The sequence below is a fragment of the Macaca nemestrina genome, chromosome 1, assembly GCF_043159975.1.
Source record: "Macaca nemestrina isolate mMacNem1 chromosome 1, mMacNem.hap1, whole genome shotgun sequence".
Classification (NCBI taxonomy): domain Eukaryota; kingdom Metazoa; phylum Chordata; class Mammalia; order Primates; family Cercopithecidae; genus Macaca; species Macaca nemestrina.
The window spans coordinates 186,607,523-186,622,178 of NC_092125.1; the positions used below are offsets into that span (position 1 = coordinate 186,607,523).

Here is a 14,656-nt window from a genome sequence, read left to right on the forward strand (position 1 = left end):
GGCACCAGGGGAGACATGGTAGGAGGCTGTGTGCAGGGGGATGGGTCAAGTCAGGTCCTGCTTGGGTTCTGGCACCAATGGGCACACCTCATCTCCATTTTCCTTCCTCAGTAGGGATTTATCTCCCTGCCTTAGTGTCTCCTCTTCTAACCCTATCGCCTTCCATGTGAAGCTGGACAAAGCATGCAAGCTTGCAAACCTTATTCTAAAGAGGAGGGAAGATGGAGGGATTGTCTGACTGACAATCATGTACGTAGGTGGGTAGCATACAGGACAGGTTTAGATGGACACATCAGATGACAATCAGGTAGGGGCTGTGCTAGGATGAACAATGGGTCTCCATGTTGTCCACATCCTAATTCATGAAACCTGTGATTGTGGAACTGCATATGTCACAATGGACTTTTGAGTAAGTAATGGATCTTGAGGTGGTGACATTATCTTTGATTATCTTAATAAGCTTGATGTAACTAACCACAAGGGTCCTTATAAGAGAGAAAGAGATGTGAAGACAGTCAGAGAGAGCGAGAGATTTGAAGATGCCATTGGCTTTATAGAGGAAGGAGGGGACAGTACCAAGGAATGCAAAAAAGGCAGCTCTGGAGCTGAAACGCCAAGGGGCGGGGCTCTCCCTGAAGCCTTCTGGGGGTGGGGGTTTGGCCAACAAATTGGTCCAGAATTTGTTTTCATCCAGTGAAACTCATATCTGACTTTGACCTCCAGAACTATAAGAGAATAAAAAGCCGTTATTTAAAATCACTGAGATTGTGATAGTTTATTACAGCAGCAATAGGAAACTAACACCGAAACAGACAAGCAGGCAGGAAGAAGGAGATAGATGTATGGGCAGACAGTCTGGAGGGCAGGCAGGAGTTTGGGAGGTGAGTGGAGATTCAGGGATGTTGGAGTGATCAGAGCCAACACCAGGTCGTGGGGGTGACAAAGTCCGGCAGAGTCAAAGGAATGAGAAAAGACAGTTTGAAGGAGAAAGTGGGTCCAGGTTGCCAACGCTAAGTATGGAGGCTGTGAAGGCCCGGAGCTCTGGAAGCCCAGACTATTTATTGGTGATCGAACCAAGAAACAGGTGGTGAGAATGTGGGGGTCGAAAGAGCACATTGCATTAAGCACATGATTTACAACTGACGGTTTAGCATATGCTCTGCTACTTGAGATAATGGAGAGCAGGTTCTTTTAACTCAAGATACAATTGATCCTGGGAGAGCAAGAAGCAAGGAGCCAGCAGGTCCAGACACATTCCAGAGCCACGAGCCCTGGATTCTTTCCAAGTCATGAGGGGTTTTATGCCCTGGGCTTAGATGATGGTGCGTCAGGGTAGCCTTCCACCCTTTAGCACACAGTGTGGTGTTCCAAAGGCCACAAGGTGTTTTAGACACTGGACCCTCGACATGTTCCAAGACTCTTACATTATGTCAGACATGCAGAAGCCTCAGCTTCTCTCAACACCAAGTTTTTCTCCCAACAAGAGATACAGGTGGGTAGGAGACAGGTAGACAAGCAGGTAGGGAGCCTGGAGAAAGGTGAGAGAGAGAAGGGCAGGCAGACTGAGGGACAGGAGGCAGGACAGCAGGCAGGTGGGAAGAAGGGAAGGTGGGCAGATAGAAAGCAGGATATGGGCAGACAGACAGGAGACAGGAGCGGGGGTCAGGAAGACAGGATGGCAGGTGGAGGCCCTCAAAGCTGGTCCTTGTCCTCACAAGGGTTAGGGAGCCTCCTGAGACGCAGGTGGATTCCATTTTTGGACTTCAACACAAGTCGTGCCATGGGGATGGGGATCCTGGTGGGGTCAGGCAGCAGCTCGAAGCGGAGCAGGGTCAGGGCCGTGGCCACCTTCAGCTCGTTCATGGCAAATTGTTTCCCGATGCAGTTCCTAGGCCAGGCAGAGACAATGAATTGAGAAGAGGCCTCAGCTCCATTCTGATCTGAGCAGGTTTTGGCCCCTGACCCCAGCCCTGGGCTGGGCATTCAGTGCCCAACCTCATGTGTCCAGCCCCTGCACACTTACAGCCTATGGACACTTCTACCCCATCCTGGCTTCACACTATCCCAAACCTTGGACAGAGCCGTCTTCCTGGGCTAGCTCCTAACTTCCATCTTCTACCTCTGCTCTCAGCAGGCCTGAAACCCTCTATCAAGACAGGGCCAGGGCTCTAAGGCAGAGTCTAATCACATGAATAGATAAAGGGTTAATCAGTGGTTTGTTCACTCCTCCACAAACATTTCTTGTTCTTCAGTGTGGAGGTCAGTTCAGGTCCTGTAGGGTGAGGGTGGGCCACACTCTCAGGTGTGGGAAGCCCCATGTAGTGGGATGCACGGGGACCTGAATCCTCATAGGGGGCCCCCGATGGGTGGATTAAGGGAGTCAGAAGGGCAACGGGAGGCTTCTTGGAGGGGAACTGGGTGGGTGGTCCTCAGCTGTTGCCCCACCTGCCTCCCACTCCAGGGTCCGGGTTCCTGTCTAACCTCACTCCTCCATCCACCAGCCCCTGTAGCCTTCTAATTCTACCCCAGAAACGTCCTTCTTTGCCTTTCCTCAGTCTTCTCACCTGGACTTTCTGGATTTCTGCTTCCCCTCCCTGCACACTGAAGCCACAGCCCAGCTCAGACCCTCCCGCGCTCTGCATCATAGAGGGGACAGCATCCCAATGCCTCAGTTGGCAGACAAGCCCTCTGTGGGCTGTTAACTCACCCACATTTTACCTGTTCAGCCCATGTCCTAGGCCTGTTCATGTGGAGATGGCTGAGAATGTCCTCCCTCCACCTCTGCCTGCCACATCCTCAAGGCTAAAGTCAGAGCCCAGCTGCCTCTCACTCCCTGCCAGCTGTGACTCTCCCTCCCAGCCCCCCAGGTAGCATTCGCGATTTATCCATGAACACTCACAGTCTCAGACAGCACCAGGGACAGGGACACTCGACAAGCCACTCAGTGAGTGAATGAGTGAAAGGATGGATGATGGAATGATGTGTGTCTGGAGCACAGGATATATTTTTGTACAACACATTTTTGTACCTTTTATCTCTGTTTTCTTATCACGCTGCACAGGACTTGACCCACAGAGGTAGGCTTAAGAAATACTTTTATATTTGAATGATGTTATTTAAGTTTTAAAATGAATAAAATAGAAGGAAATACACTGAGAGTAAATATAGTTCTGAGCTAGAAATGGAGCTTAGGAATGCTCTCCGGTTTTCTAATGGCAGCGACATGATTTGCAGGCAATGTTTAGGAAGACTTTCTCATGCTGGGATAGACAGACCAGTGCTGGAGAAGGAGTTTCAGGAGGAAGCTTTTTCTTAAAGCCTGTTCTGTGAAAGTGAACTCACCATTTGAAGAAGTCACATAATTATTTCTTTGAACAAACTTTGTTTCTACTAAGAATTTGTATTGTTTTGCCTGTTTGTATGTCACAGGACAATTTCTGATGCCACGATGATTTCCACCGCAGCCATTCTGGAGTTTTCCTCTCCAGCTCAGCAGCTATTTCAAGTGTGTTTTATATTTCACATACCAGGAGTCTTCAAATGTTGTGCGTTATATAATAATTATTGTGCTTTTCTCTCCAAGACAGTGTACTGTTCACATTTTTGTGTTTTCGGCCAATATTGTGCTAAGTGGATTACAGGACTATGGCATAAAGATCCCAAGGTATGTACAGATTTGCCAAATGGGGAAATAGACATAAATATGTGAACACTATATAATGCAGTAACAATTTCATTGGGCAAGACAGAAAAATGTATGATATGACACACACTGTTGTAAAACTTTCTTCAAAGGGCTACCTTAACCTCTCCCTTATGTGGCTTGAAAGGTAGGACTTGCAGGTCATCTGTATTAGGAACAGACGCAAAAATTTCAATGATTCATCTCTATGGCAGACTGGTGAATTAAATAGGGAAAGTTGTGTGCAGCATTGAGGATGTGTGGGGAAAGAGAAATCTACTGTTTACTATTCGTGATAACTGAGAAAAGCAAACAGCTGAAGGTGAATTTACTGGAGAATATCTAATTTTGATAATTCATATCCCTAAAGTGAGGAAAATATGTGAATATACTGAAGGGTGGAACATGCACTGACAGTGAATTCAGGCTGCCTATTTGAGGAAGCAGAGGGAGCAAAGTCTCCATGGGGTGCTCTGGAATGCCACCTTCCTTTTGTACAGAGACACCCACACCAGGTGCCTGACTTTCCCACAAGTACCAACATTTAAGGGCACATCTGAAGACGCCACATATGAACATCTGGCTCTCAAAGATCAGAGGATTGACCAGAGACTTCCCTTATTTCTCTCTTCCAATTACCACACAGGACGTCTCACCTTGATCCTCCTGAGAAGGGCAGGAAAGCGTGGCTGTGTTGAGCAGAACCCGGTGCAAAACGGGAAGGGTCAAACACCTGCAGAGAGAGCACCAGAGCCAGGATAGGTAAGGATCCAGCCCCTACTTGCCACCCACGAGGGGACAGGACTCCCAGAGGTGGAAGCAGGAGAAGGTATTGGTCTTGAGAGATCACCCCACTTCCTCCTCTCAGGGACTACATACCTCTGGGTTGGGCCACACTTTTGGGTTGTGGTGAAGGCCATAAATGGAGAGCACGACCGTGATACCTGTGGTGCAGGTTGGAAACAGAGAGAAGACTGATCATTCTCCCGGGGTGGCCTGGTACTTCAGCCAGCAGGGGCAAAAGAAGGCCCAAAAGGCCTACTTTCCACAAATTGTCACTTTGACTGGGATGATTCTGCCATTATGCAGGTGGGTTAGGCTTGACAAAGCATGTGAGTTCAGATGATGAATAGACAACCATTTATGCAGGAATGAGAAGCAAGAAAGAATCAGAGCATTACTGTTTAGAGTAAGTTCAGGGACATTTCACATTCATCAAATATCCTCCAAGGTCCGTTGGAGAATATACATGAACTCACTCAATATAACAGCACTCCAAGGAAGACATTCTTTTGCTCTCAGTTTTCAGGGGAGATACCTGAGTCTCAAAGAGACCAATTGTCTTATCTATGTTCACACAACTAGGTTATGGCAGGACTGGGACCAGAACCGGGGAGGTTGTGCCTTGGTGGCCCCAGATCTGGTCATCAGCTGCTCTCTGCCATCAACCTGAGAGTTCCTCAGAGACTGGACAACAGCTGACCCGGGAAATGAGATTCCTGATCAGCATCTTTTGCACTGACCCCATGAGGAAAGAAACACATCCCTCTCTGCCCTTGTCTGATTCTCTTTCCAGCCCCGCACATCTCAAGGAGTAGAATTTTAGAGTTACTGACCCAAGGCCACATTCGGAGATTAACATTTATTTCTTGAACTTTTGGTGGGTTCAAGCTCTCGGCCAGACATTTCAAATTCTTAATCCTAAATACAAAGTATGTTTTTGATTTTTTTAATACAAAAGGGAGACCCAGAGATGTGCAGAACTCTGAAGCACACATGGATTTCTGACCCACCACATGTCCCTGTGGAGAGTTTAGGCGAGAGGGTGGGGGAAGTTCATACCTTTGGGCAAGGAGCGCCCATCAGGGAAAGTGACGGGAGTGCTGAGCTCTCTGCTAATGCCTGGCACCGGTGGGTAGAGTCTCAGTGCCTCCTTAATGCACATGGTGGTGTAGGGCATCTGGTCCAGGTGGTTCCTGAAACAAGCCCATCCTGAACATCAGCAAGGCCCGGGCAGACCAGGGGCTTCCCCTGTAGAGAAGGCATGGAACCCCATCTTTTGAGCCCTCACTCACCAGGTGATGGAGGCTCCATCACCCAGGAGGCCATGGATCTCTTCCCGGCACCTCTCCTGATGCTTGGGGTGTGTGGCCAGAGCATACAGAATCCAGGAGATCCCACTGGCTGTGGTGTCGTGGCCCTCGAACATGAATGTATCCACTTCGGCACGGAGGTCCTTGTCTGACAAGATGCTCCCATTCTCCATCTGGGAAGACCGTGGTGAAAGTGCAGGGCTGTACTTGCTCTGTACTTCTGGGCAAAGACTCAGGCCTCTCCTACACATACTCACTTTGGCCAAGAGGAGGATGTCCAGGAAATCCAAGTGCTTCTTCCTCTTGACCTTCTCCAGCTCCCCCTCCTTCTGTAGTTGAGCCTTCCTCAGTTGGATCACTTGGTCTGTACCAGAACAATGGTTACCAGGCAGAGCTGGGACCATCAGCAGCCCCCAGGAGGCCTAGCTGCCCAAGTGCCCCCATGTGGGTGTCTGGTAGATATCAGCATGAATGTGAGTGTGGGTGCAGGGTCAGGGGTAGAAGCTCTAGTACTGTGTGAGGCAGGGCACCCCTTCCTCCAGTGGCACAGTTCATGAAGGCCCCGTTTGAATGCCGTTTGGACAGGGTTTCATTCAGTTACTTCCATGTGGGGACATTGATAAACTAAGGCACAGAATCTGGCCCCTCACATCTCGGCTCCCAGCCCCTGAGCAAGGGAATTCCCCAGACTGAGTGTGTTCTGGCTTCTGCAGGGTTCCTAGGGGCCTTTTCTGCCTGAGGAGTCAGGGCAGGTTCTTCCACTGTGCCTGGGAATCGCCGGGAGACAAGAGGAAGAGACAGAACCTGTGTGCTGATGGGCGAGCTGGCAGGCGCGGTGTGTCCAGCGGCCAGTAGAGGTCAGGCTGTAGATGGTGTCATTCTGGTGAAAAACATTCCTCACACGGGAAAAAACCAGGTTGTTCAGGTCACTAATGGCCTGGATGTAGGACTGAGAATCCCTGCGGGAGAGTATGAGGAAGAGACCATAGTAGGGGTGGGCCCATTACCCGGAAGTAGAATGGGGTCTGAGAGGAGGCAGCCTCAGATAATGGGGACAAGCAGCCTTGAGGCAATGTTTCTTCTGTCTTACAGCCCTATTATCCTTTGGCCTTTATCAGATGGTATGAACAACCAGGGTCCACCTGTGCTAGGAATTAGGCATCTGTTCCTGAGACTTTGTTTGGTCTGGACTGGAATTAGAGTTTGGTCAGAGACTGACTCTTCCTTTGTGTGGAGGTGAGCCTTCACGCTCCCCCACCTGCCCCTCAGGTATGTGCACTCCGCTTGATAAGAACAAGGGCCCTGCAACTGGAGGGTTAGCACTGACCTGTCCACCTGGATGCTGCCCTGGTGGCTGAAGGCACACTTCATGATGGTGTCCAGGGTCATCAAGGAGACGTGCTGAAAGACCTCCAGAGGGGAATCCTGGCCAAGGAGCTTTTCCCATTTGTCCTGTGGTGGGAGGGGGCATGAACCTTCTTAATCTCCAAGAAGTGCTTTGCTAATAAGGCCTGGCTTTTTCCTGTACCTGCAGATATCTTGTTTTTTCCTGTAGCTTGCAGATATCTTGGTTGGGATTGTTCCTTTTACAGAGCAGATGCATTGTAGAAACTGGGACTGTAAAGCCAGTGTTGGTAAATTGACCCCTAATTCTTTTAATTCAACATTAAACAGATCCTCTCGCAATAGCATGGATTAAGTATTGAATTTTGAGATTCAGTTAGGACATATGGTTGTGAAAATTTTGTTGTTATTGTTGTTCTGGGATAAATAATGGGGGACTCTTCAGTGTTCTGAGAGCTGAGCTAGTTCTGAGGGACTAGTAGGAAAGTTTCAGTGCCAAAGATAGCTTAAGGGGCTAGTATGGGCATTCTGTTGTAGAGAAAACAGAGACTTCAATTCTTTTCCATTCATCAAAATTTGCTGGGCACAGTTGGGTGAGAAATCAGAGTCCTGATCGGAGATGATGCTATGGCAGATATTGCTCTGAGAACATAGACCTGGTGTTCATTTCCTTCCAAGGGTGGTTTAAATCTATGCAGAAACCTGGGGCCCCAGGCTAGAGCCCGGGTGGGTGACATCTTGGCCTGTCCATGCTGCCACTGAGGCTGCCATTGCCCAGGCCAGCCAGCATAGGAAGTCCTGCTGTCCAACAAGATTGCATACTCCTCCGGTCCCTTGTGCTGAAGGTTTCAAAGTGGGAGGAGAAGGGCCTTGTGTTCACCACGAATCTCTATTCCTATGGTGGGGACCAAAGTGTGGATCTGACCTGATGCCTGGGTGTTCTCCTACTTTATACAACTCTGGGGAACCCTCTACTCTCACAGCAATGACATGAGAGTGTTGTTCCATGTGTCTATGTCTACAGCCGCCTGTGGGACACAGGGTTGAGAGTGGAGTTCGTGAGAGTGTGTGCTGTGCGTGGGTGTGGGGAGAGCAGAGAGACATGGACTCACCAGCATCACTCGTACAGAGTCGGCCATGAGCGCCACGTAGGCCTTCAGGATGTCATAGTGGAAGGCTGGGGTCAGCATCCGTCGGTGCTGGAACCATGTCTGCCCATTCAACAGGAGCAAGCCGTACCCTAAGGTAGACATGAATGTGTGTATGTGTGTGTGTCGGGGGCTGCACAGACCTAGGGATGACTGGTGACAATTTGGGAGGGAGAAAGGTGGCTTCTTGGGGAGAGAACTATCCAGAAGAAGCCACATCATGGGCAAATGTAGGAAAAGGAGGTACGTTCCAGGCATGCGAATTTTCTGATTGAGCTGCTACATCCATGTGATTATGATGTGAGCTGTGAGATAAAGGTTGAAAAGGGTTGTGGGCAGATGTGAAATAAATGTGAGGCCAAGGATGTCTGGAGAGAACTGAGACATGAAATGGAAGAAGCTGAGCCTCAGGAAGGTTTGCACCAGCATTAGGAAGAGGTGAGGGTCTTGTTAGAAGAAGGAAATGAGGGCCGGGCGTGGTGGCTCAAGCCTGTAATCCCAGCACTTTGGGAGGCCGAGACGGGCGGATCACGAGGTCAGGAGATCGAGACCATCCTGGCTAACATGGTGAAACGCCGTCTCTACTAAAACATACAAAAAACTAGCCGGGCGAGGTGGCGAGCGCCTGTAGTCCCAGCTACGTGGGAGGCTGAGGCAGGAGAATGGCGTGAACCTGGGAGGCGGAGCTTGCAGTGAGCTGAGATCCGGCCACTGCACTCTAGCCTGGGTGACAAAGCGAGACTCCGTCTCAAAAAAAAAAAAAAAAAAAAAAGAAGAAGGAAATGAGGCTTGATTTGGGGATGGCCCCTAATCTGTTGTTTTCTGTGAGCCAAAGAAATAACTCAAACCTAACTAGGGAGTGGGCTGCAGCCCTAGTTTGCACACATACCAATCCATGGAGCCAGGAATCTGTAGGAACCATGGGATTTCGGGTCTGAAAGGTAAGAAAGGGCTTTATAGGAAACTAGGAGCTACTAAGCAAGGCAGTCTCAGAGGCAGCCATCAGTTCTTGGTGTCTGTCAGTTGGCAGTTTGACCCATGTCATCTCCCACTTCTATTTCTATCCTGAATGTCAGTGTGAGCTCAGGAAGACAGACTCAGTGTTCCATCAGGAAAACACCCAGAGGGCTAGGAAGGTGAACTGGTGAGACACATAGGCTAGGTCTTCAATGACAATGAATAATACAGAGCCATGGGATTTTCTACATTGATGTTTTCCTAGTCACCTGCATACCAGGACAGACAACAATTAGAGCTTCGAAACCCAAGTCAATGTGGGTATGAAATTTGTTTTACAGATCTGAGGCAATTTACATTTCAGAGAACCTCAATTTTCTTAATAGAGAAATAGAAAAAAGAATAGAAAATTCAGCCCCACATACTGTTTTAAACATTCACTATTCAGTAAATATTTTTGACTACAGCCTGGGCATGGTGGGCTTGGTGGATGCATGGGAGAGGTTTCAGATATTGATGTTTGAACAGCCATTCTCTTCTGGAATTTTACAGACCCAGGGGCATGTGTCAAGAGGGAAGAGACATTGCAGTTGGGATGGGAGTTCTATCTCACCTGATCTCCCCAGAATCACCTTCATATAGTCAGGGTCATGGAGCTGGACACGAGCTTTGCCTCCCCATAGCCAAAGAGGACAGGCACTTGGGAACATCTCCACCCATTTCCGAATCCTTTGTAGCTCCTGGTCCTGTTGGAACTGTCAATGAGGGTAGACAGATGAACACTTTCATTTACTTCTAGTCTTTGCAGCAGGAGTGAAGGGCAGGACAACCACAGGAGCCATGTAGCAGAGGTTAGGGATTTAGGTCAATTTCTGATGACTTGAGCTGTAATCCAGATTCTTGTTCTCTCCCCAGGACTTGACATTAGGCCAAGTGCTATGAGCCCTCACTCAATACTGCCAGCAGAAATTTAAGTCAGCCTTTGTCTTCATGTTGTGTAAAATCTCTGGAAGTCCTAAATACAACAATTTCCATGGGCTATGTGCATAACTCATATTACTTGATAAGTAGATTTGTAAAATGATTTAGTATATTTAGAGAATAAAATGAATTAATGCAAACATTTAAAATTACACAATAATTTTATATAATCATACTTGTTATATTTTCAATATTATCCCAGCATATATGGTAAATATTTGTTAAGATAAAATAGCATTTGGGATGTGTATGGCTAAGCAAAAAAAGACTAACTATAAAATTGTGTGCATAATAGTATTCTACATGTTGAAAATGTGCAGATTTATGGGATAGAGTCTGGGTATATGCATATGGTGCTGGTGTTGGACTATAATTTTGAGATTTGAGTTTCTTATTTGTATTTTCATTTATCAATGAATTATGAGCTCCCTGCTGCCTGCAGTCATCTTTCTAAACTCTTCGATGTGGATCACAAAGCCCTTGGCTTTCTGGCTTCAACTTCTCTTTTCTTGCCTCCAGCCCTGCTGGCAATTCCATCATCACCTGTTTGTTTCAGCTCCAATGCCAATGCCACCACTGCTGCTGATTCACACACCTGCTCACTCTTCTGGGCCCTGGCACTTGCTCTTTTCTCTACCGTAAATGCCCTTCCCCTCTGCCACAGAGCAGCCAGCTCTCCTCAGCTTCCAAGACTCAGCTTTGCTTTAATCTCATCTGGAACCCTCATAGACATTGGGTCCTAGTGATGTTCCATGTAGCCAACTCTTCTTTATTTCAACTGCTTCTAGTAACTCAAAGCAACTGTCTACCACATAAGTATCTAATGTCTGCCCACCTCCTTCTGACAATCATATTCTCCAGCTCTGAGGCAGTTTGCCCTACTGTGGGACAGGCTCCTTCATTCGGCACACGCTTACTGCGCACACACTATGTGCCCAGTGTGGTTCAGGCACTGCATTAGGACACAGCTGTGGTCCTTATCTGTGTGGAATTTTCAGTCTAGTTGGGGGGTAAGGAAGATTAGAGGCTGTGCAGTAGGGGATAATGGACATGAAATGGAAGGAAGGATAAGCATCTGGGGAAGCTTTGAAGAGGGACCTAACTCAGAACTGAACATTAGAAAACTCTTCCTCACTCATTGAGTCATCATCTACTGAGGGACTATTGGGTTACAAAGATAAATCTGAGATGGTCTCTCCCAGAAGAAGCCCACACTTATGACACTGCAGAAAAATAACCGAGTCAAGTTAACACTGCTCTGACCTCTTGAGAAGGATAGCCCATAGAAAAAAGAGTTGGCTCTTCACTACTGGGAGGCCCAGGAGGCCTTCTTGAAGGAGGTAGCTTGGTGCTGGGCCTTGACAGATAGATATGAGTGAGAAGATAATTCCAGGTAGCAAGCACAGTGTGATCAGAGGCCTAGAGGTTGAAATGTATAGGCAGGTAGTGAGGTAGTGAGTAACATATGGTGAAGGAGGAGAATGGGAAAGAAGGCAGAGTGGTATTGGGACCAGTCCATATAGGGCTTGAACACTGTCAGGTCCCCACATTGGTTCTGCTCTGCTGAGAACTATGTTGCCTCCTTTACTGAGAAACAACAGGCCTCAGCTCCCTGCAACCTCTATCTCCACTTAAGCATGTTCAATTCATAGCACCTTGGTGAGTCCCTCTCCATGCAGCCCCTTACCTTGCTCTGTTCCTACCTTCCCCCCTCCCCATGCAGGGATAGTAGTGCACAGGGGATGGGCTGTGTCCCTCCTCAGCCCTCTTGCTGCTCCTTTCTCTTTTTCCTCTGTTCCTCTACACTTGGCATGTCTAATCTTTTGGCTTTCCTAGGCCACATTGGAAGAAAAAGAATTGTCTTGGGCCAAACATAAAATACACTAACACTAATGATAGCTGATGAGCTCAAACAAATTGCAAAATAATCTCATAATGTTTTAAGAAAGTTTATGAATTTGTATTGGGCCACCTTCAAAGCCATCCTGAGCTACACGCAGCCCCATGGGGCATGGGTTGGACAAGCTTGCTCTACACACCTGAGCTGACCATCAAGGTGTGCCAGGATTTTGCTGATTGCTGGGGCACAGGGAGGGGATGACATGCTCACATCCAGGGAGCTCACAGTCCGGGTGTGTGGGAGGAGAGCCAGGAGGTCAACAGACACTGTTCAATGTGCAACTCAGACACCAGTCTCCTCACCTGGAGAACATTGTGCAGGCTGCCCCCTTCATGTGTACCCACAATTGTCAGGTTTTCAGGTCCTAAATCACGTGTTGTGGAAATTCCGTGAGTCTTGGGGAAACTTACTTAGCCAGTTGGTTCCCTACACCAGCAGATCTCTGCCTCGGATATCCACCCCAGCAGAGTGAGCTCTTTTCCTACAGTCTGGCACCTTCTCAAATTCCTGCCTGTATTCTTCACAGACCATGAACTCCTCACGGCACGGATTCCTCAGATGGGTGTCTGTGCTCCCAGGCAAACGCAGGGCCAGGCAGAGGGGATGGCATTGAGTGACTGGGCAGGGAGCATCTAGAAGCCTTGTTCTTTGAGAAAAGCCAAGACTCATGGGGTAATCAGCCTGGAGACAATCAGGCATTGCCCTCCACGTGCAGGACTGCCAAGACACACTTGATATCTGCAGAAGGAGGGCATGGGTATAGAGCTGAGGACCAGTAGGATGGGCTTCATGGGAGGAGTGAGCTCGTCATGACTGGGACAAGCTGACACTAGAGAGGTAGGCTGGGTGTTCCTTTGAGGCCTCATGTTTGTTACAAAACAAGGCTTTTCTCTATGGATTTTGTGACCAGGATCTCAGAGCCCCATCCCTCTTTGCCCTCCCACTCCCCCATTGAGTTCCTCCCTACCTTCTGGAAGTGCCCAAAGAACCAGTGGGAGGGAGGGCACGGGAACTGCTGGAGGGCTTTGAGCAGCCACTGCCTGTGCAGGTAGAGCTGAGCAGCCTTGATCAGCAGCAGAAGCAGAATGAGCAGGGAGGTCACTTGGAGGATCCCGGAGACACTACCCAGGAGTCTGCTGGGGCTCAGCACAGAGACACTCATGGTGTAGCACCTGCTGGATCTCTGAGTGCCCCTACCTCTCCCTGCCCACCCCTGTCCAACTGTGCTGAAGTCCTGGGAGGATTGTCCCGCCCACTTGTGGGGAGAGTGAAGGGGGAGGGCAGAACTTGGACCTCAGGGTTCATAATCGATTGACTATGGATCCTAGGAACTAGGATCCATATGTTCCTAGGGGAACAATGGAAGAAAAGCTTCATCAGCTGTCTACCACATTCCCCTGTCCATGTACCTCACAAATATTTAATGAGCATTTACTGTGTGCCAGGCACCGCTGTGAGGAAAACAGACTTGAATGCTGACCTCAAGGAATTTACATTCTGCTTTACTACATTGCAATAATGTTCATTCAGTAGCACTTTTTTCTGTTATACATTCAAAGAAAATTCTCAATATGATATGTACATTTAAACTTAACATTAACCAAGTCCTGAATCATTACTTTTATCTTATTTAAATCTAATTTTATTTACCATAAAAACCACTTCCATCTATATATTGAGTGAGGAGTGGGAATTACGTCTTTCTGTTAACTGGATGATGATATGGGCAAACAGATGCTAATATGGCAGCTGTTCAAGTACTTTATTTTATTCCATTGGGGAGATTGGTTTCATAACATCCATAGCATGATTTTTTTCTCAGTTCATATACATGACAATTAAAAAAATTCTACATAATGTTAGTTATGATTTTTTTCCCCCATTGATAGGTTTACTTTCTGTACCGGAGAAAGTCCTAGAGCAATTTTAGACCTACTTCAGTCTAGTACTATAGCCACAGCAGGAGCATGTTTATCAATTCTCTTTCATCTTAAATAGTATACAATTACACAATCAGAACTTTGCACTCTGTTCAGGAGCCCTGGCTACTTTGTTGAGAACAATCTGTAGTGAACAGAAATTAATATTTAAAAAATGATTGCTTTGCCAACCTCAAGTAAAGTAGGTTAAATAGTAACTATTGCTATGAATTAACCCTCCCTGGCATTTTTACATGCATATCTGTGCATGAGCATTCTTTTTTTTCATCTTTTTATAATTTAAACTTTTATATTAGATTCAGGTATGTATGCAGGTTTTTTACACTGGTATATTGTGTGATGCCAAGGGTTTGGATACAAATGATTCTGCCACTCAGGTAGTGAGTATGGCATATATTAGTCAAATTTTCAATGCTTACTCATATCTGTACCTACCCCTCTAGTAGTCTCCAGTGTCTATTGTTCCCATATTTATGTCCATAAGTACCCAACACGTAGTTCCCACTTATAAGTGAGAACATGTGGTATTTGGTTTTCTGTTGCCGTGTTAATTTGCTTAGGATGATTGCATCCCAATTCATCCATGTTGCTGCAAAGAACATGATTTCATT

General features: G+C 47.4%; 1 protein-coding gene across 2 annotated transcripts; it reads right to left on the minus strand.

Moving 5' to 3' along the window:
• Nucleotides 1-760: 760 nt before the first annotated feature.
• LOC105495232 (cytochrome P450 4A11) lies at nucleotides 761-13,324 on the minus strand. 2 transcript variants are annotated; one of them, XM_071093550.1, is made up of 12 exons: nucleotides 13,073-13,323; nucleotides 9,838-9,979; nucleotides 9,157-9,201; nucleotides 8,232-8,359; nucleotides 7,103-7,227; nucleotides 6,580-6,734; nucleotides 6,033-6,139; nucleotides 5,758-5,948; nucleotides 5,525-5,658; nucleotides 4,562-4,626; nucleotides 4,339-4,415; nucleotides 761-1,888 (listed from the first exon to the last, which is right to left on the minus strand). In XM_071093550.1, exons 1-12 carry the CDS (start codon nucleotides 13,265-13,267, stop codon nucleotides 1,693-1,695), a joined length of 1,560 nt encoding a protein of 519 aa, XP_070949651.1. In that variant the 5' UTR covers nucleotides 13,268-13,323; the 3' UTR covers nucleotides 761-1,692. The 2 variants fall into 2 exon arrangements, with proteins under 2 accessions (XP_070949651.1, XP_070949654.1); XM_071093553.1 differs by lacking the exon at nucleotides 9,157-9,201 and having other exon boundaries at nucleotides 1,618-1,888; nucleotides 13,073-13,324.
• Between the last annotated feature and the right edge of the window lie 1,332 nt (nucleotides 13,325-14,656).